General features: G+C 38.1%; 1 protein-coding gene across 2 annotated transcripts in view; it reads right to left on the minus strand.

Moving 5' to 3' along the window:
* Positions 1–23,411, minus strand: part of slc24a3 (solute carrier family 24 member 3) — a 64,348-nt gene that overhangs the window by 18,579 nt on the left and 22,358 nt on the right. For both annotated transcript variants that reach the window (XR_007140461.1, XM_027136360.2), the window contains exon 3: positions 142–218. Coding sequence is in view for 1 of the 2 variants with exons in the window: in XM_027136360.2 (XP_026992161.1) it covers positions 142–218 (77 nt within the window). In the remaining variant the exon portion in view is untranslated. The remainder of the gene's footprint in view (positions 1–141; positions 219–23,411) is intronic.

Raw genomic sequence — 23,411 nt, forward strand, 5'->3', positions numbered from 1 at the left:
CAGCCACTTCTGCATTTGTCTGTCCGACTAAATAGGTCTATGTGACAAAAGACAAACAAACACCAACACAGACAAACAGGCAGACAGACAGAAAAAGACATACATACACACACAAACAAAAACAAACAGGAAGACACTTACACCAATAATGTGCAGGGCCACAGCTCCCTCCATTCGCTCTTGTTCAGTAAAAACGTCCCGAGGGAACTCGTGTATACCTGAGAAAAAGCATACAAACAGATCATTTCACATATAAACCACTCACATGCTCACACTTGCCACTGGGGGTCACTCAGATATGTCAAGGGTTGCTGCCCCAAGGCTGTGAAACAACTTAACATAGTATACAAAGACTTATTTTTATATTTTGTTTCATCACTGCTCAATTCAATTCATAGTTAAACGTCTCCTTGTATATTATTGAGCCAAGTAGGCTAGAATTGTCTGCTCTTCCTACTAAATATGATGTGAGGACCTTCTTTGTGTAAAGCCCCGAGCACACTGTACAGTATGACTAAAGGCTGCTGTTGAGTCCTTTGCCAAATTTCACACCTTATTTTGCATCATACGATACCTTCCTCACACATTATAAAGAACATGTTCCAATCCTAAAGTTAACTGAGGCTCCTCCATCATGTTTAAGCAAAAATAACAACAATCAGACTGACAAAGGCATGTTTTTACCTGCTGATTTCTCTGTAGCTAGCCAGGCATCTTAGCTCTCTGAGCATAGCTACTGTTAACAAGCTATTCACAAACTCAGCATGTCACTTTGATGGCTGCATCAGTAAACTCTGATCCAGAGACTGAACTGGGTTTGTGTAAGCAGCTGCAAGACTCCTATAAGACTTGCACTATATGCTATGTGAGCTCTATATATAGCTCAGAGACACTGTCTCACAGTACAAAGGCACATACTGCTTAAACACTGCAAATACAAGCATATTTACTGTATGTAACAATATGATGATAGCAATATGTATTCTGTAATGGTCAGTGCTGTGACAACATTAAAACAACAGGTGGCTGATACACATTTGTGAAAAGGATAACCGTCATATTAGTCTGGTTGTTTAGAGATGACAAGGCCGTTAGCAGGGAAAGATGTCCAGTCATCCATGTACAGTGATATTTTCTTGGTGAGCAGCTGAGTAATTTGTGTGCCAGCAGGCTTCACACTGCCCCCTTGACCCTGATCAGATATGAGCCAACTTAAGCCACAGACCAGAACTATCAACCCTCAATCACAGCAAGAAAGACAGAAACAATGATTATTGTATAATTTATTACCGTTATTGAGTGTAATATTTACTATCTCATTCTTTCCTTCTTTCTTCTGTATATATATTATCTTGTTACTCTGTATGCTGTATCTGAAGGATTATGTTGATGTTGAGAATGAAGAGGAAGGATAGAGTGTCATAGTATCACCAAAGAGTCTCAGAACTACTGTACACCATGCAAATGCCCCAGCATGCTACCTGACCATGTCACATGTCTCATTGATCAATCACAGCTTTTTAGTATTACTGTTAATAAGAACCACTATTTTAGGTCTGTTTCTGTGTTTTATTTCTGTGTTTCAATTCTGATGTCATTAATGTGTTGTCATACATAGCACTCATAGGTTATATGTTCTTTGCTTTGCTACCACTGTGCATGTTTATGATCTTTGTTTTCATGTCTTTTGTTATATTGTTAGCATTATGTGTAATAATTATCAGCATTTGCATCCACCCAAACAGAAAGCTTCATCTACTATGAATGCAGCAGCTTCAGTACATGTGGGCCCAGAATGTGCAAATCAATGAGTATCAGACGCAGCTCAACCAGATCAAGGCTCTAAAGGACCAACTTATAGCTGGTCAATATGCCATGTAACTCCAAAATATTTTACATATTTTGAGGGGGGAGCTACTGATCAAGCTGGACCCATCTCCACCCTACCTGCCCCACTTTGGAGTTCACTCTGCCTCCCTATTATATTGAGGATGTCACCCTTTCCAACAGAGGATGCCATTAAAACTCACCCGCTTGTCCTGAGAGTGACTCCATCTTTCTGCTCAGCCACGGATGTCACTACGCCACCTGGTTCAACTTTAGATGTTGCTCCACTTTCCTGAACCTTTGAGGATTCCCTTCTTCCTCCTGGCCCCACTGAGGATGTCACACTGCTTCCTTGCTACACTGCGGACCACACTCCCCTTCTTTGCTTAATTGCCCTGCAGAGGATGCCGTTACAATGGTCTCATCTTGAGCAAAACTCTGTCACTCTGCTTTGCAACAAATGTCACTATGCCACTCGGCTCCATTTTGGATGATTTTGATGAGTTAGATCTTGCTGTTACTGACCCTTTCATGCTCACTCCATGATTTCCCTAACAATTAATTTTACAAAAACAGCTCAACAGCACAGCCATCTATTAAAGACTGATGAAAAGTAGACATATGTAACAAAATAAAAAGGCATCTTTCTGTTTTTCCTTTAACAAAAACAGGCTTGAATTGATACTGTTGGCCAGTACTAGGACCCACTGTTGACAGCACTATTCATTAGAGAGACAAAAACTCTGAGATTTGGTCAGTGAATGCAATGAAGCATGACTGTAGGAATGTGTGTGTTCAAGAGCTTTTGATAAATATTTTTTCAAATGCATTGCCACAGTTTACAACAACACTAAGCATATGTCATTTACTGAATCCAGGCTACTGTACAGTAATTAGAACAGGTTAAAAGCAGGCTGTTAACATTACAGAATTGCATCAGAAGTATCTGCTTTTACTGTTCTTGCAGCATGTTTAAAATATTCTGATAAAGTACAATGATCAAATGTGACCCATTCATTTTTAAAATAAAATGGAATGCGTCATTCAAGGCCACTGTGACCTTTTAAAGGTTTATAGAAAAATACATTCTGGCCTGGTTAAAACAGGCTTCCTGACAATGAACTGGAGAGCAAAGTTTATGAATAAAGGTTTGGCTTGCATTTTTTATTTAGAGCTGCAAAAGAGTAACAGGTAGCAGGTAGGACATGAATGGAACCTTCTCTGAAAAGAGTTGCTTCAAAACAGCTTAAATGATCAGAGCTAAACCAAAATGCTTTAAAAAGTTAACACTGAAATAGTCTGGCATCCAAAAACTGAATTCTGCTTATTTAAAGGACCTATTTCAATGATGCAATTTATATGTTTATGTATCAAAATAATGTACTGTAGGAAGGTAAGAATGGATCTGAAAAGACTGCAGTAAAAATCTGCAGTAATTCCCGCTTCTGAATTTGTTCCATTTTAAGTGATATAGTCTAGTCAAGGACAGACTATGGCTAGCCTTCTGCTAATGATTGATTTTTGCTATATTATTCTCAGCATCTATAAACACACACTGACAAGAACTGCTGATGCAAGAAAAGAAATCCAGGAATCATCAGTTCATCACATCCCACAACGGCACCTGTCAGCGAGGCATCCCATACAGCTCCAGAAAGACACACGTAGAGCTATCTTAGGGTTAGTTATAAATAACCTGTGCTAGAAGTCTTTGCGATAATAATTACCTTTCATTAAATTAAACCATTCTCCTTTCCTCAGGGATAGGGTTAGGAAAACTATTCATTCATTCATTCATTCATTCATTCATTCATTCATTCATTTTCTACCGCTTATCCGAACTTCTCGGGTCACGGGAGCCTGTGCCTATCTCAGGCGTCATCGGGCATCGTGGCAGGATACACCCTGGACGGAGTGCCAACCCATCGCAGGGCACACACACACTCTCATTCACTCACACACCTACCATGCATGTCTTTGGACCGGGGGAGGAAACCGGAGGAAACCCCCCAGGCACGGGGAGAACATGCAAACTCCACACACACAAGGCGGAGGCGGGAATCGAACCCCAACCCTGGAGGTGTGAGGCAAACATGCTAACCAATAAGCCACTGTGTCCCCCCTAACTAAGGAACAAAACATGTAAATTCCTTGTATGAACTCAGGAGCATCTGACTCTTCCCATTCTACCCTTCTGATCTATAAAATGCATATCACACTACACTTTTCCTCTACCAAATTGAAGAAAGAGAACAACAGAGAGGTAAATGTATAATGAGTGCAATGTAGACTTTCTGTATAGCAATCACTTGATGTTCTGACAGATGTTCTGAATGCATGAACAAGGACAGATTGTAACTGATCAACATTATGTCAACTAAACATAATGGCTGTCTTAGTGTGGAAAAATATATAGTGTAATAGGCAACATATGTAGTAAGACTTGCAATGTATTTAAACACACTTATTAAACCTTACTTTTACTTCTTTCACACAATCTTTAATGCAGGGGTCTCCATCACATCAACCCACTTCTGAGTAGTCAGTCAGTCCTTCAGGTCCGGGCCTTGAATGAACACATCCTACACTGGGTGCTTCGCCAAACCAAGCCCTTGCTCATTTCTGTGGTGTAGCAACATCAGGAGTGGTTGACGTTCCTGGTCATCCCATCCCCTCATGCTCCCATCATGTTCGGTTTCAGTAGCTTCTCAAGCACAACCCTCACACTGACAGGACTAGTGGTCAAACTGTTTTGAACCTGAGAACCCAGTGTTTTTCCCAGTGTCTGTGCCCTTCGACAGGTTCCTGTCTCTGCAAGGCTGCCTGTATCACCTGTCTGAACCAGAGAGAGAAGCCTTGACCAAGTACATAAAAGGCCGGAGAATCTGCCCATCATCAAGAAAATGGCCTTCAATACTTTCATCGTGGTAATGCCGTTCAGCCTCACTGCTGGTATTTCAGGTACTCATCAAAGATGTCCTCTAAGATATGCTAAACCGCTATACATTTTTGGATGACATCCTCATTTTCTTCCTTTCCCTAGAGGGACACACGCTCAATGTCTGTTCTGTGCTCCAGAACCATCTGTATGTAAAGCCAAAAAATGTGAGTTCCACGTTAGAAAGAACCACCTTCCTGGGATTCATACACCTGCCCAGTAGATTGCAGATGGAGCCCACCTGGATAAGAGCTGTCAAGGGCTGGCCTCACCCTATTACTAGGAAACAGTTCTTGGGGTTCTCCAACTTTTAGGAGGTTCATCTAAGGCTACAGCTCTGTTGATGCACCATTAAACCTGCTCACCTCCTCCCTGCACCTGTTCTCCTGGAATCAAGAGTCTAAAATGTTGGCCATTAAGTTGGTGTGTTTGTGCTTACCCACTTCCACAATTCACCCTGCTTCACTCTCTGTATTCAGTAAAGACTCTTGAACTCTAGTCTGTATTCAGCATTTTGGTCCACATTTGTATATTATTGTATACCACATTGTATCACACAGACAAAGATAATAAGTATGGCTGCACAATATTGTTTATAATTCTTTATGCTTGGCAACAAATGAAGGATATATCTTGTGTATTTTATTTATTATCTCTTCATTATCTCTGCTGTACTTTAAAACACTTCAAATCTGAGGATTTCCCATGACAATTACTAATTTTTGGCATATGGCCAAAAATATATAGACCCCTGACTATAACATCAATATGTGGGTCTTCCCCAAATTGTTGCCACCAAGTTGGAAACACAAAATTGTCTGGAATGTCTTTGTATGTTCTGAGATTAAGATTTCCTCTCTGGAACTAATGGGCCCAACTTTCTTCCAGCATAAAGACATGGTTTGTCAAGGTTGGAGTGGAAAATGTACAGAAACCTGACCTCAACCCCACTAACCACTTCTGGGATGAATTAGAACACTGACTGTATCCCAGACCTCCTAACCTCAAATCAGTACCTGACCGCACTAATACTTTTGTGGTTAAATGGGCACTTCAAAACCCTTAAAGAAGGCAGTAATCCAGGTTAGTACAACAGAACTAATTCTGGAATTGCGATGGTCAAAAATTTTGGTCATACAGTTTACATGCTTTACCAAATGGCAGAATTCAAATTCTGACTGTTTAACTGAATGACAGAAAAAGTAGAAGAAAGTTTTCTACAATACTAATAAAAAATGTTAAACTCTTGTCTGGTTAATTATGAAATGTAGTATCACACGCCTGTGTCTTCACTTGCAGACCTCCAGTTGTTAGTGAAATTAATTAATTATCCACAGTGGCATGATTATTAGCATTAAACACAATGTGTCACTGAATATAATCACCATCATGTTAGTTTTCAAAAACCTCAGATTTTATACACCATATATGCCATATTTACATGATAGCTACTCTGGTCATTTTGATAAAGGCTGATGAATTATGTATGGAAAATACAGAAACATCACATTCAAGCATAAAAAATTTTAATAAGAATGATTTCAATTAAATACCTATTGAACAATTCCTTCACATTAAAAAAGATGCCCAGATAAGTTCACAGGTCACATCCCTGACCATGGCAATGTGAGTTAACCTGAGACAATGCAGTCACTTGGACAGCTTTAAGGTATGTGGTAGCTCAGTGGTTAAGGTGTTGGACTACTGAATGAAAGGTCATGGGTTCAAACCCTAGATCCACCAAGCTCCCACTGCTGGGCCCCTGATCCACCTTAATTGCTGTAAGGTCTTGTCCTTATTTATACATAAACATTACAACTGCTATTACATTATGTTATTGTTTCTCATTTTATGTTATTGTCTCTCTGAATATTCTACTGTACTGATAAACACAGAATATGCTTTTGTGAATTTTAAGACATGCAGATGCCTGCAGTCATTAATATACCAGTCACCAAATATTGCACATATATGTAGATGTTCTACGTCTGGCTGGTTAGCCCATGAGATATGTGTGGAGGAGCCAAGCCATCTAAGTCCCTCTGGTGTATGAGAACAACTGCAGGATGTAGCAGAGACTTTTTATTTTGCACTATTCAAGTGGAGTCAAGTTAATGAACCACATTTCTTTTGCTTACTTGGTAAGAAAATATCATGGAAATGTCCACTAGTTCAAAAAGAAATCACCCTGGCAGTCTTTTATGTAGGGGCAAATGCATGGTTACATACATAACAAGCACCAATTTAGACCAAAGAATCTCTTTATTTAAAAGTCTTGACCCCATTCCTTCATCTTTATTAGATAACAACATGTCACTGAGTCTTTAACAAGAGCACAGATTTTATTACTCTAGAGACTTGTAGCAAACACATTTTGAAGACCAATTTAAATCACACAGGGCTAATATAATATTCTATTCTGACAATGCTGGCCCAATACTGAATGGTGATATGAAGTGCTTGTGTCATATCAGAATGTTGGCATGACTTTCTTTAAATGAGTATTTTGCTCACTTTATTTAAAGAAACATTTGGAGACAAAAATGCAGTGCAAAAACCAAAACCTGTATCTAATGAACAATACTTAAGAGTCATTTCCTTAAAGGCCAAGAAAAAAACTGAATACTTGCCAACATCTGGCACCAAAGTCAACACAATGACTGTGAGGAAATGATCTTTTATGTGTTTGTAAAAGACGTTGAAGAAACAGAAGACATGGAGGTTCATGCTGCAAATATCGTATTGTAAAACATGAGGATACCTTCATGATACACAATATGGTAAAATGAAGAAATTTTATTAGAGATTTAAAAAATACTCATTAAAACATTGATAAAAGATATGTTTTACTTTGCTCAGTTGCTTAATTCAGTGACTAACAGTTATTATATACAAGTATAGACACTTGGCAAAACTCTAATATTGAACTCTGAAAAGTGTAAAACAATATTAATATTGTATCACAATATCACACCCTGCAAAACCATATCAGTCCAGATAAACAATATCAAACATAGCAGTGGCAGCTTTTGGAGAGAAAAATCCAGAAGATTCTTGCTTGCCAGAGGCACAAGCATGTCAGAATAGTCAGTAAAAAGTACACAGACGTTTCTTTGAATACACAAGTGACTTGCAACAACTTTCAGGATCCTAAAAACAAGTTCAGTTATGAACAGCCAAACAAATACCCTGAACATTGTATGAGCATTACATAAAAATAATTTCCCCAAGCTCCAGTCAAATATTTGTTCCACATCTGGGATTTATTTATTTATTTTTATATTTTTCCTTTTCTCACACATAAATTAAGTCCATAAAGACCTTGGCTGAGAAGATTTAGCTGAAAACTTTAATGTTGTGTTTAATGATGCACAGCGTTGTGAATGCTGGGATCTTCAGCACAAAACTGATATGTCAATTGAAAAGAATGAGCTTATATGAGAGATAATGTTAGAGATTTAATCACTTATGTACGTCGCTCTGGATAAGGGCGTCTGCCAAATGCTGTAAATGTAAATGTAGATAATTATTTTCTAAGAATTCAACAGTCTGTTTATGACTCATATAAGTAAATTGCACCTGTTCCAACTTTTTACATTGCATATGTTTGAACCAGAGTTTGATGCTTCTGAAAGTGACATAGAAAAGAACAAATTAGCTCCACAACCAACAGTAGAGAAATTTAGCACAGCTGAGAGGTTTATCCATCCATTTACAGATGACAGCATTCAGACACATACTAGAAACTAGATAACTGCACTATTCATTCATTCATTCATTTTCTACCACTTATCTGAACTACCTCGGGTCACGGGGAGCCTGTGCCTATCTCAGGCGTCATCAGGCATCAAGGTAGGATACACCCTGGACGGAGTGCCAACACATCGCAGGGCACTCACACACACTCTCATTCACTCAAGAATCACACACTACGGACAATTTTCCAGAGATACCAATCAACCTACCATGCATGTCTTTGGACCGGGGGAGGAAACCGGAGTACCCGGAGGAAACCCCCGAGGCACGGGGAGAACATGCAAACTCCACACACACAAGATGGAGGTGGGAATTGAACCCCCAAAGCTGGAGGTGTGAGGCAAACGTGCTAACCACTAAGCCACCGTGCCCCCGTAACTGCATAATAATAATAATAATTATAATATGATAATTATAACAATATACTGCCACAGTGATTTCTATGACATTTACTGTCCTCAAATTTCCATTTCAACTGTCACTAAATTGTGCAGTAGAGCTTGGGAGAGAGATTCAGTAAAGTTTTGCTGTATATATAATATTTCTATTCGTTATTACGGTTCCATTTATAAAACAGCATTGGTGAATTCTTGAATCTGATTGGCCTGAAAGTGTAATGTTGCTCAAATAGTAGCTTTGACTGTAATTTATATTAATGTGCTTGCTCTAATACAATGTTTCTATAGCAACAAATCATTCATATGGGATTTATAAGGTGGTCATGCCACATAATCTACTGCTGATAGGAAAAACATGTTGTTCAAAGTGTTGTTATATAACATGGCGAAGCCTTTTCCTTTAGGATGCATTCGTTTAAGATTTTTGGAAGAATTCTTGGGTGTCAGAGCTTTGTTAGTTAGGTGTCTCACCATGGAAAAGTCTTAATGACAAAGTACTTTGTATGTTCTTTTTTTTATTTATAGTTTTTAAAAAAAGAGGGGATGGTGAAAGATCCACTGTTTATATCTGTTATATATCATACTGTAAGTGTCAAGAAGAACAAATTTTTCAATGGTTGTTCCATAACCTCGCTTTTGCTAATTCCAATGTGAAACCAATGTTACTTTCAAATTAAATCAAAATCAAAACTAATTTTATTCGTCACATACACATACATACAGAGTACGACATGCAGTGAAATGCTTTTTACGTCCGGTATTCATGCATAAAAGGAATGGAATTAAGCATAAAACTAAAACCAAAAGGAGGTAGATAAATAAAAAGTATAAACTATATAAAACTGTATAAAATGTGAAAATCTATGTGAAAAATATATGTATATAGATAAATGCGTATGGTTTTAATGATTGTCCTTAAAGTGTCCATGTGCAGTATGTTGTGTATGAAGTGTATACACTGTGCAGTCCAGAGTTAAAGTGACAGTCCAGAGTTAAAGTGTCATAGTGCAAAAAAGTTTGTGCAGAAAAAAAAGTGAAGATGGAGGGAGAGGACAAGTATTAGATCCTGAGTGTTTCCTGGTTTAAACTCTGAATGGACTGCGGGAAGAAGATCCTCCTCATTCTCTCTGTGTTTGCTTTCAAGGAGCGGAAGTGTTTCCCTGAACGCAACAAAGAAAAGAGTCCATTGTTGGGATGGCTGAGATCATTTACAATCTTCATGGCCCTGGTCCGCCACCACATGCTGTAGATGTGGATGGTACGTTCAGCTGACTGCACCACCCTCTGGAGGGCTTGCCTGTTCTGCATGGTGCTGTTCCTGAACCAGGAAGTGATGCTACCCATCAGGACGCTCTCACTGGTGCAGGTGTAGAAAGTCTTTAGCACCTTAGAGGGTAGTCTGAAGCCCCTTAAGTGTCTCAGATGGTACAGATGCTGCCGGGCCTCATTCACCAGGGTGTTGATGTGACAGGACCAAGACAGGTCCTGATTAATGTGAACACCTAGGTACCAGAAACTGTCCACTCTTTCCACTGGGGTCCTGTTGATGTTTAGTGGTTGGTATGACCACTCCTGCTTCGTGCGGAAGACCACTATCAACTCCTTAGTCTTGCTGATGTTCATACTTTCGACCACACTTACATTTTTCGCTACTTAACAAGCATCTAATGAACATACATCCTTCTAAAATATACATATCATATAAATAATATTTGTCACATTAATGAGATTTCTTTCAACCATTTCCCCATGTCTATATATTCCTCTCTTCCAGTCTTCAAGATAGGTTGCTGTTGTTGAGATGATTGAGGGATTAATGAAAAACATTACTCAGGTGGCCACGGTACATACACAGGGACAACAAAGACATGATCCACACTCTCACCATGCTACTGTTCAAGGCAATGTGTCTCCTCAGCATCTCCTCTGACACTGTACCCAATTGAGCCTGGATTCAATTAATCCTTTTCACAAGTCACTGACTGCTTTAGTCACATCACAGTTCAGCCCAATCAAAGCACCAACTTCCTTGTAAATGTTCAGTTACACAGTTTGCAAATGATCACAGTGTAAATTATATGCCATGCATTTTAGGGGTTTCTAATATTATTTACAAGTGCAGAGAAAACATAGTTGTGAAAGCTGAAGAGAGACTAACACTGGAATACAGTAACAATAATGTATTCTATGACTTTAAACTACAATTATAAAATAAAACGACACATATTCAAAAGAATAACTTCGAAATCTATGCTGAATCAAGCTGGATTTTCTAGCACTGCTCCTGTTGCTGAGACTCCACTGGATATTTTTTTATGCCAGTTCATCTTGATTATATAATCATCCATATGTTATATAATTCAAACTTTTATACATAATTCATCTGTGCATCATTAAAATATCTCAGGAGTTAAAGCTGTTTAAGAAGAGTGCATAAAAAAAGTGTTTTAATCTGCATGTTACTGAATGGTGAACTGATGCCATTCTGTGTTGGTCTGTAGCAGGAATAGAGGAGGTGGACATTAAAGGTGCAGGAACTGAGATTTAACAAGTGCTGCAACTTTTGCTTCCTAAAACCTAAAACTAATGAAACCATTAGTGTGATTAGTTTATGCTATTAATGCATGTTTACATTGTTCTACCATGAAATTATGTATTTGTCAAGCTGAATTTGACAGTTGACTCAAGTTTACTGGCTGCTGTTGTCTACTCTCTCTCAGAGATCCAGTAATTAGTGTACGTATTATTTTCTGGATTTCTTGGAATTAGTGCAAATGAATGAGTGCATTTATCCATCTTTAATAAATATGCAGTGCGTTCAGTCAGTTTTTAATTAGCACTGCATTATGTGTTGAGTCGGAGTTGATTTCTTGGAATTAACTGTTCAGACAGCATGTTTATCATTTAAGACTGTTTGAGTCTCTCCACTTTTGTCTTCCAAGGCCAAGTTGATACAATGGTACTTTTTCTTATCAAGGATATACAGGCAGCCCCAAAGTGCTGATGCTGTGGCTGTTTTTACAGACAAAATTTATTTACGTACATGTTGTACAATGTCAGTGAATGTTGCAACTTTCAAGAGAATTGGCATCATCATAGCAGACTAGAAACAAATCAGTGATTGGATCTGTTAATCAAACACTGATTGTTTAAACTATACAGTAAATGCTCTGATAAAGAAATCAATAAAGAAATCAATAAAACACATGCAACTAAATGTAAAAAAAAATTATATTGTTTTTAAGATCTGATTTCCTGGTGCTGTTTGATTGAAAGATACAATTATTTCCGTAAACATTTATCTCTATCTCTTTTCCTGTTTTAGTTGATTGTCAGTTATATAGGAAACCCTTGCCATAGGGACAAACTAGTTGTATGCAGAATTTCAACAATCATTTCCTCACATTTAATATTCTATACACAAGAACCGTGTGTCTGAACGCAAAACATGGTACTAAAGAAGAGGTGTGTGACACTTTACACTTTATTGGGTATTACACTTAATATTTCTACATGTTCATAGTAAAAACATTCAGATGTTCTGTAAAGAGAGTTCATACAAGATAGTACACCGACACTATATCTCATACTTACTAGGCCTTTAAGCATGTGTTCCTGGCCCTTTAAACGTCCACCTTTTCCTGCTTGTGACAACACTTACCAACATGCACATATGGTTGCAGTTATTTTGCCACAACTGTTTAAAAACAACTGGGTGGCACATTATCTAATGCAGAAGTCATTTGTCTTATAGGAGAGAAAGAAACTGGTGGAATGTGTAATCTGCTCGCAGAGACATGAATTTATTCTTTTATTTATTCATAAAACTATCATATTCCTGCTGTACTTTCAGTATATAAATATAAATGTAAATATTGGTAAATTCCTGTACAAGAAGAAGGTACAGTCAAGTTCTTTTTCTTACTCTAAAACACAGAAAGTACCATAACTGATTCCAGCAACGTGTGTAATACACACCAGACTGAGGGAGGATGTATCAAATCTACAAAATAATAGAAATTCTACAGTATTATTATCCTTTGTAAATATGTTTGGGTGTGTATGTTTGTGTGAGCAGTGCTTCATTAGAGAAACATTGTTCAGTCAGTATGAAATGCAGTGGCAGAAAAATGAGACCTCCTCATGTGGGAGTAAAGCACTTAATTAAATCTTCCCAACATTCCATTTGTGGGTGAGCGCCAAATCTTTTATTTCATGCAGGAATGATTTCAACCAACAGCCTGTTTATTGAACAATAATCTAATAACATTTATCTCCTACATTCAGTTCAAATGAGTCATCCAAAAATTACACATTAATTAAAGGTGTTTAAATTTACAAGAAATCATGGTGTCTAGCTCACAGCACGCCATTCTGAATATAAATCAGAAATTAAAGTAATGACTCCCTCAATCACTGATCAAATGCACTCATCTCTCTCTCTCTCTCTCTCTCTCTCTCTCTCTCTCTCTCTCTCTCTCTCTCTCTCTCTCTCTCTCACACACACACACACACACACACACACACACACACACACACACACACACACACACACACACACTTACTTGTCAAGCCTAAAATAAAACTCTGTTTTGGAGACGGCTCTGTGCTCTCCGAAGACTAAGCCCTGTTCTCTGAAGATGTCATATTCCTGGAAACATGACTATTTCCGCCGGCGTGTGCGGCAGTGAATAATAAATCATGCAGTGAAGAGATCAGGTCAGGTCCAGATGGAGAGTAAGAACCAGAGAAAGGGACAGAGAGAGCGAGAGAGAGAAAGAGAGAGAGGGGCAGAGAGAAACTTGTAGAGAGAAGGAAGAAGAGGAGTTAGTGGGACAGGACTGTCATGTAAAGGCTGCAATCGGCCAGTGGGACTGCAGAAAGGGCACATGGTAATACTGGCATTTAATCAGGCTGCCGCTGGACGTGTTGAGAAAGAGCAGCAGCAGCAACAGCCTAAGCCTCCAGAAACCAGATTTCTGGGGCAGTGAGTGAGTAAGAGCACTTTATAATCACCCCATCATTACAGTCCTTTTGATCCAGCAAGGAGACTCTTTGGTTAAACCATTGCACTACATTTAACTGTAGATGTGCAAACACACAGTCAAACTCGTTAAAAACCATTAAATTGTCAAATCCCAATGCACATAACGGTTAAGCATGCTGACGTGAAGCGATCTGCTTTGGGAACTTAAGGTTTTTGAGCACAGGTAAGCGTTTCCATTGGAAGTACACAAATATAAACAGCTTCACAATGGGAGCCATGTGCTGCATGCGCTTGTGCTTTTTATCCCATCTTTTCCCATTCCATTCCCATTTACTGGGTTATACATTGTGGGAACATTTAACATCATAGCCTTTCCCACACACCCACACACCCACACACCCACCCACACACACACACACACACACACACACACACACACACACACACACACACACACACACACACACACACACACACACACACACACACACACACACAAACTGAAAGATTAGAGGAATTCTAAATGTGGACATCTGAATAATTCATTGGCTGCACTCCTTACTGAGGGCCCTTGGCTAAGCTAAAGCTTTTTCTGCTTCTGCATAAGGGAACCACACACAACACCCTGCAACCTAAGTGTGTATACACACACACACACACACACACACACACACACACACACACACACACACACACACACACACACACACACACACACACACACACACACACACACAGCTGGGCTCTGCAGAACTGCCCTACAGGTATGGCCAACTCATTGTTCTACCTTGTCAATTCTGTCTGCCATACAGTATATTGTGAGTTTGAGGCCTGTCATGTGACTGAGGCTATGTTTAATTGCAAACACATTTATTGAGGTGGAATGCTCGTAAAGAGGAGGGTCTGTGCCAGCGCATTAAAGAAAGTGAGGAAATGGGAACGGAAAAACAAGCCCTTGCGTGAGGTGTTGTTTTGAGCTGTGACCAGCCTGAAGAGACACTGATGGATCTAATCTGACATGAGTGAGTACAGCAGCGTGAGGACAGACTCTACACAATCACAGCATAAATAAAAGAAGTACAACAGACAGGTCAAATGGGATACAGAAACCTCCTTGTGGCATCACTTTTCTTTCCTTTCTCTCTCTTTTTCTTTCTCTCTTTTTGTCTGTGCTCATTGTGTGTTCCACATGACTCATCAGAGGTGTTTTATTGACTTTTCAAGCTCTTTGGACTTCAGGGACTCACGAGAGGAAAGAAGAAAGCAAACACATGAGAGGCAGACAGGATAAGCACACTCAAACTGTGTATGTGTGTAGGGCATGAGTGAATGAGTAATGTAACTTAAAACTACTAAAAATACACACATACCCATGATATTCATTAATTCAGTCATTTGGCTTATGATAGCATCACAGGCCTGTAGATTGTGTAGTCCAGATTTCCATGTTTCGAGATGTTTCATTCTCATACTTGGCTTATTTTAAAATAACTTTAATTGATTTGTTAGAGTTACTTTACTACAAATATCAGGATACTTCACTACACTTTCAGGATCAATGGCCAGATGTTACACTTTCCATTTGAATTAAAATGAGGAAAAAGTTTGAGTGATCTTACACTCAAGAACTTCCACTTCATTTACAAACTCTCTTTTTTTTCAAAATATCTCTCTCGAAATTAAAAACACATATTAGAGGGGTCATGCAATGCCATCTCTATATCTGCTTGGTGCTCAAAATATTCATAACTGTGTATGTATATCTAACCCTTACCCTGTGTCTATTTGGATTAAATCTGGATGTAGGTAGATAAAGTAAACCACAAAGATTTTTTGATGCAAACCCTACAGCTAGGATCCTGGAAACACTGAAAAAAACCCCCTTGTGCCTTGCTAGGAATAGGTGGTTATTTGTAGTGCTGTGGGATTCCAATCCAGATGGACACCTCTGGTCTTAACCAGAAGCCCTATGAAGCTTTCTGGCTAGGTTTCTTAAAATAGAAAAATCAATATAGCACCTTCATTGGTTTTTATATCTATTTTGAACGTATTATCTGTTCAATCTGAATAATGTATTCATATTCTTGTATATCCCTGTCTCATATAATAGCTTTCTTCATGTTATTAATATATTTATTGTCAGATAGGCGTTAATAAATGAATGAGTGTTGCGCAGGTGGTATTGTTGCTGCTTTACATTATGTACTATACCTTCGGGTTCTTTGGTTTCTTCTCGCCTCACCAAAACATCCCGGTAAGTGAACTGAAAACTTTAATTTGCCTCTAGGTGTGAACAGGGGTGTGCCAGTGAGCAGCATTTATTTCCACCTCATGTCCAGTTATCTTGAGAAATTCTCAGGGTTCAATATGACCCTGAACAGGATAAAGCAATTATTAAGTATGAAAGAAATAAATGCTTTTTTTCCTTTTGCTAATTAATGTCTTAAAAAAAAGATTTGTTTCATAAAAATTATGAAACAGAACAAAGAATTTTAAAAATGGATTTTATTCTACTGTTTTAGTCCAGGATGGATCAGAAATGACAATAACGTAGTGTATTACTGTAAATATATTAATGTCCATTCACCTATTTGTTACTGATAGATACTTTATAATGTACTGATATTCATGACCATCGCAGAAATCCCTAAAGTGATATTATTTATCACACTATAAATTCCATAACATTGTCAAATATCTTGATTGGTTACTTTTTCAGATCCACAAGCATGATTAAACTTATAAAAGCAGAAGCACACTGATAAATATGTAGCGACACATCCCACACAGAAACAGGGACAGTTACAGAGTTTATACCACTGCAATCTCTGCTGTTTTAATAAGACATTTATCACTTACATCTCACGTCTTAGTGCATATAGCACATCTTTGCCCAGTTTGTTGCACATAATCTTTTTGCCCATATTCCTTTATGCAGTTTTCATAATAAGCATGTACATATTCATCACCGGTATGCAGCGAATGATTAACATTAAAACCACTGACAGGTGACACGATTAGTACCTACCAGAAATGGTCCAAGTAAGGACAACCGGTGATCCAGAGAATGGGTCATGGGAGCCCAAGGCTCACTGAAGTATGTGTGAAATGCAAAAGCTAGCCCATCTGGTCCAATTCCACAGAAAATCTTGTTAGCCACAGTTTGAAAAGTTAATGCTGTCTATTATAGAAATGTTTCAGAACACAGAGTTCATTACAACTTGCTGTGTATGGAGCTGCGTAGTGACAGAGTGGTGAGAGTGCCTGTGCTGACTCCTGTGCACCACCAAAAGCACCTACAATGTGCATGTGTGCATCAGAACTGGACCATGGGCCAATATAAGAAAGTGACATGGTCTGATGAATCCTGATTTTTTTTTTTTTTTTTTACATCATGTGGATGGCTGGGCGCATGGGCATGGGCACGAGCACCAGGGTGCATTATGGGAAGCTGTCAGAGGCAGTATGCTCTAGGCTCATGTTCTTCTGAGATACCTCGGACTCATACCATGTACCTAAAGACTGCTGCAGGCCAAGTACACCTCTTCATGGCAATGATATTTCCTAATGGCGGTGACCTCATTCAGTAGAATAACAATTCTTTCCAGTCTGCAAAAGGCTCAGGATTCTTTTGAGGAATATGAAGACTTAAACAATCTGCTTCTAAAGTTTTGGTTCCAGATACCACATAACACCTTCATAAAGAGGTGACAGTTGTTCTGGTGAAACAAAGAGGACATACACCATATTAAGCAGGTGATTTTAATGTTCCATACTATTTACCTGCTTACACTATCGGCTTTGACGTGACAATAAAAATATTCAGGTAAAAGCATAGTTTGACCATGCAGTTTACCATACTGAGCTTCTTTGTTATTTTTGAGGTGCTTTATGCCATTTAGCAATATGGAGTTTTAACAACATGCTGTTTATTTATATAAACACCATAACAGCATGATGTTGTAATGCATGGAGTAAAGTACACTTTTATGCTACAAAGTGAAAATGGGGGCCTCACTGGACACACAGAACTGTGTAATGACAGGAACAGCAAAAACAAGCAAGACACACACACACACACACACACACACACACACACACACACACACACACACACACACACACACACACACACACACACACACACACACACACACAATATATACTGTATGGACACTAATGGCTCCATGACAGCAAACACTACCAGTGTTAAAGCAGCCAAACACACTGTCTACAGGGGCCTGGCTACATTATACAGACATTGTTAATAATTGACCAGTGTACACATACTCAAATCATACATATACAGTACAACTTTCTGCTGTAGATATGGTGGCTCAATAAATGAACTGAAGTGGAGATTACAATGCTCCAGAGCCTGTTACCTCTGAAACACTCTCCTCAGAACAAACAACAATACACTCAGTAAGACTAAAGCCACATTGCGGGATACCAGCTGATACTATTTAAGTCACGTCTCTGACTGCAGCAACATTGCAGCTGTTATTTACCAGATTTAAAAAAACACAACAGCATGTTTGGTGCAGTCCTGGAAAAAAAGCACCAATTTGATGAAAGTGTGGCAAATCTGAAAGAAGCACTAGTGTCTGGTTATCAAATTATCTTTCTGCCATGCTCAGTCAGAATATAATGTAGTTTTCAACTATGCAAGCAGCCATTTATCCATGCGCATGCTCAGTAAGAGAGATACACACAAATATCCAACCAGAGCACGCCATCTTACACAATCAGCTCAGTTGCACTGAGAAGAAAATAAACAGATGGATAAACACCACTAATCAGAATACATTAATTCTTGATTTTGTAGCAAGCAAGCTTAGATTTTTGATCCCTTACTGATGTCATGGCTTTCTCCTGGCTGAAAGCATCAGCTTACGTAATTTCAGTCAACTCAAGTGTCCTAAAAAGCACTGATGATGACATCACACACTAAAGTATTGCAGTCCATCAAGCACTAAGAGGAGGAGGGGAGGTTGGGGGGCTAAACTGTTCACATGTGCATCAATGCAGCAGTGGAACATAAAACGTCCAACAGCTGAGCTAAAAATAAACACAGAAAACAAGGCAGAAGAATAAAGCAGCTGTAGAGACAAGCCCTCCATCAAGCATTGCATTAGTTATGAGTGAGTGCTCTTCTGCAAGCCATTACTGCCTTACTTCATTAACACACAAGGGACTAGACTGGCTGTCTTTGGTCAGATGAAGCTTGGCATGACGAGAAGGCAGTGTATGAAAATATAAATGTATAAAGTAACTCGGCTGTGAAATGGATAATATAAGATTTGTGCAAATTTGAGCTCTTATCAAAAGCTGGGTTGAGGACAGTCAAGAGCTATTCTGTATAGAAGATACAGGTCAGTGAAAGTCACCCTATGAAGAATGGCAAGCTGGCCCTGATTTATTTTCACAGAAAAGACTGATTATTGCAGATTATTGGCTTTAGCAGATTAGAAATATGCAACTATCAGCCTGTTGTTAGAAATTGCAGAGAGAGCTTCATGTCAGTCTAATCGGGGAATAACACAATGCAGACAGAGGATTTTATACCAGGAGTTTTAGTATAAATTTCACAGTCTGAATACTATTCAATATTTATGCAATTTACATATTCAGAGGAAACAAATTTGGAATTATGCCCTGAGCATGAAAAAAGTTAAATTGCAAATATTTTATATCATATACTGTATAAAACACACTGTAGTATTATTTTAAATTCTCTTGGCATCTTCCCATCCCGCTTCACGGGAGAGCTCAGTTTCCATGTTTTTCCTAAACTTCACAACTTGGCTGTGGACTTGCTGGTGGATTTTCTTAACTTCTAAATGAAAGCTAATTGTTTTGAAAGAAATTACTGTTTATTAATAAAATCAGAAATAAATGTACACATAAGCATTAAATTCACTGTTTACTTTAGTCAACAATACACCTTTAAAAAAAAAAAAAGAAGAACTATAAAACATCCAGTATATAACAGGTATACAGTATATAACACCTTGTGTTTTACTCTGTGTTGTAAAGCATTATGGGCTTAGCATATATGTATTACTAGGGTTACATTCTAGATGTAGATGTAGATCCCCCTTTTGCTGTTATATTTAATCTCCACTCATTTACAAAGAATTTCCACTACATTCATGAAGTGTGGCTGTGCCAGTTCATTCACAAGAGTATTAGAGAGGTCAGACATGGCTGTTAGATTAGAAGGCCAGAGGAGTAAATGGTGTAAGTAATTAATACCAAAGGTATTCTGAACTAAACTTAAACCTGTTTTCATGGAGCTTTGTGCACAGGGACATTGTCCCACTGGGAGATGTTTGTAATTCTACAGCATGGAAACAATTGTCTGCTTCCAACTTTGTGGCAACAGTTTGTGGAAGAACTGCATATGGCTGTGATATGAAGACAATGGACAAGAACTCTAGCCATCCTAACAAAACTTTGGACAAAACAAAAGGATTTACTTCATTTGGTTTTCCTTGTTAGCTTGTTTTCTTTGTTACTTTTTATGATTTTCATGGTAGAAAAGTGTCACCCTAATGCTATTGGTGTTTTATCTGTCATAATATCAACAACAATCTTGAATTATTAAGTGAGGTGATCCTAGAAAAGTATGAAAAAAATTGAATTCAAAAAGTAGGTGTTGTATTTTAAGTGAGGGTCCTCTGAGAAAAGGCCAGCTGTGTGTTCTTTTCTGCATCTTTTAGGTACAGCAATGATGAATGGAGGCTCCAGAGGACAGAACCAGATTCATCTCTCTCTCTCTCTCTCTCTCTCTCTCTCTCTCTCTCTCTCTCTCTCTCTCTCTCTCTCTCTCTCTCTCTCTCTCTCTCTCTCTCTCACACACACACACACACACACACACACACACACACAGACCAGACGACACGCATACACACATGCAAAGTAATTATACGCAGAGAGATAACATTTTTGAACCGTGTAGTGGGCAGCATAGAAAACTCCATGTTCGACAGCTTCCCTACACCCCCGCATACTTTTAATTGGTTTGAACTATTCCCCTCTATCAGGCCAAACTTTACTAGTATTATTATCTCTGGCATGAAAGAGGTTTCCATTTATGAAAAAAAAGAAGCTGTTGGGTGATTTGAATATCTTGCACAAAAGGAAATTTCAGAGTTCAGAAAATTAAATATCTTGAGGGTTGTGATGTTTTTCAAGGTGACCTGAAGGTTAATTCAATATCCCTGAATAAGTGCCTCTCTTGAAGCATTGCCCTTGGGTATCCATCTTCCCCTCCTAGAAAGACAGCTCAAATATGTTCATAGACAATTAATACCCACCTCATTATTGCTGAAAATCCCTCCGCTATGATGTATTACAGTAGATTAATATCAAATCAATCGCAATTTGCAAATGATATGTCAGGCTTTTTGAGCCAACTGTGAGGCCGTGTAACATGTGATTAAAATCAAAGTACGCGAATAGGCAAAGCATCCCTCCTCATATATCTAACAAAATTTAGAGTCCCATTTAACGTAATGCATTACCTACACTTGTGAATAAAATAGAGGGTAATCAGAGACAGTGAATCAACAGATTTCTACAACAAAACACCTAGTGTAGAGTATTTCAGTGAATCGGACTCATTTTAATTCCCAGTTAAGCGCCAAGCAACAGCGAGGCTTAAGTTCTGTGTGGCAGCTATTTAGTTACTGCTGACAAAAATAAATGACTGTTTCACTTCCCATGTCATTTCACTTACTTTTCTGAATACCAGCTTTTGCATGTGGCTCTCCTTGGGTCTAATGATAGTATGTTCTACAACCATTTCTCACTTACTTAATGTACATGTTTTGTGTAAAAAATAATCTTATTCTAACTCACATAATCCCCATGGCAACAGCAATTCTTGCAGGCAAATTCACTACATGTTCAGCATACTGTATATACAGGATATACACGGTATCACTGCAGGACATATAGACCATTACATGCAATATAGTACTCCATTTGAGATTCAGAACATATACTTACACATTTTATATTCTCTTAAAAGAGTAATACATAAAAAAAGAAGTAAAATAGTTTTACTTGCCATATATCATGTGCATTTTGTCAGAGCCATTTTCCCACATTTCCACTGTTTAGCAAAACTTTACTGTGTGGTTTAACAGACTAATGTCGAATTCGAATAAAAATCAGAAATCACCTTTTTTAACCTCTGATTAGGAATAAACAAAGAAAGTTCCTCCTATCCTCAGAATTTCTACTTGTCTTTTGAAACCTTAGTTCACCAAGTGACTACACTAGAAGTTAGCCCAGCTATATGAGGTTTTCCTCTGTATTCTATTAATATTAATATATTAATTAATATATTATTTATTATTAATTAATTAATAATATAATATTTGCTCTAGATCAATCAATATAAAAATGATTTGTTAAATGATTCTTAAATCTATAGTGCTGACTAAACAGTTCACAGTTCTGAAGACTCTAATATACATCAATTAGATGTAGGCTTGTTGCTATCAAACAATGAACATGGAGAAAATTAAGCAACTCTGCAGCTCGAATGCATACAGGTGAAAAGGACAAAATTCCCAATTCAGTCTTCCTACTTCAAAGGTGAGTTGAATGAGACATAGAACATTTTCGAACAAACTAAATATTTTTTTTGCCACTGAATAATTATAAATATGACTCCACAATTCTAAGAATAATAGTATTGCAATTGATTCAAATGGATCTAATACTGACCATGCACAAGCCAAAAGATACCCATATGTGAATAATACCCAAAACAGGTAGAGAGGTCACACGCACATGAATTGAGAAAGAGAGATGATATACACAAGACACACTATATATATTGTGTTGTTGCATTACTCATCACTGTGATGAATAATGTGACATTAAGCCCTACTTCACTATGCATCTTTTCTCACTCCCTCTTACTCTCCAACACATGTTCCCTCCCTTTTGCTTCCATGCTGACACTTGAGCTGACACTGTTTTGTCATTATAGCACAGAAACACAAATATGCAGCAGATTTATCACTAGAGATTTATGGAAGTGGGCCTTTATTTTTTCTTTAACATAGTATGGTTATTTGTTGCTTGCACCCAGTAGATTTAGTCTCTTTATTGTTTGAATAATTACGAATATAAATGAAAGTATATTGCTATAAATGTATGATGTGCTTGTATTTAAGGGGAGCTAAAGAACATTTAAAGCTCTCCCTTAAACTGGCCTAACAACATCCCTGAAATGCAGGCTATTAACACATGCCGGGATCAAAAGGCTCTGAATCTGAATTAGGAAACAGAACAAATGACTTTTCCATAGAGCTCTCCAGCCCAAACTTGCCAAAGTATATGAAACATGTCCAAACAAAACAGACGACCCAAACCAGGCCAAATAGTGAGACTGTAATAAAAGATATATCAGCCATTAAAAAAAGAAAGAAAAAAAGACTCATATTGACAAATGTCTATGCAAAATGACATGTCAGGGAGCATA

The sequence above is a fragment of the Tachysurus fulvidraco genome, chromosome 4 (genome assembly GCF_022655615.1).
Source record: "Tachysurus fulvidraco isolate hzauxx_2018 chromosome 4, HZAU_PFXX_2.0, whole genome shotgun sequence".
NCBI classification, from domain to species: domain Eukaryota; kingdom Metazoa; phylum Chordata; class Actinopteri; order Siluriformes; family Bagridae; genus Tachysurus; species Tachysurus fulvidraco.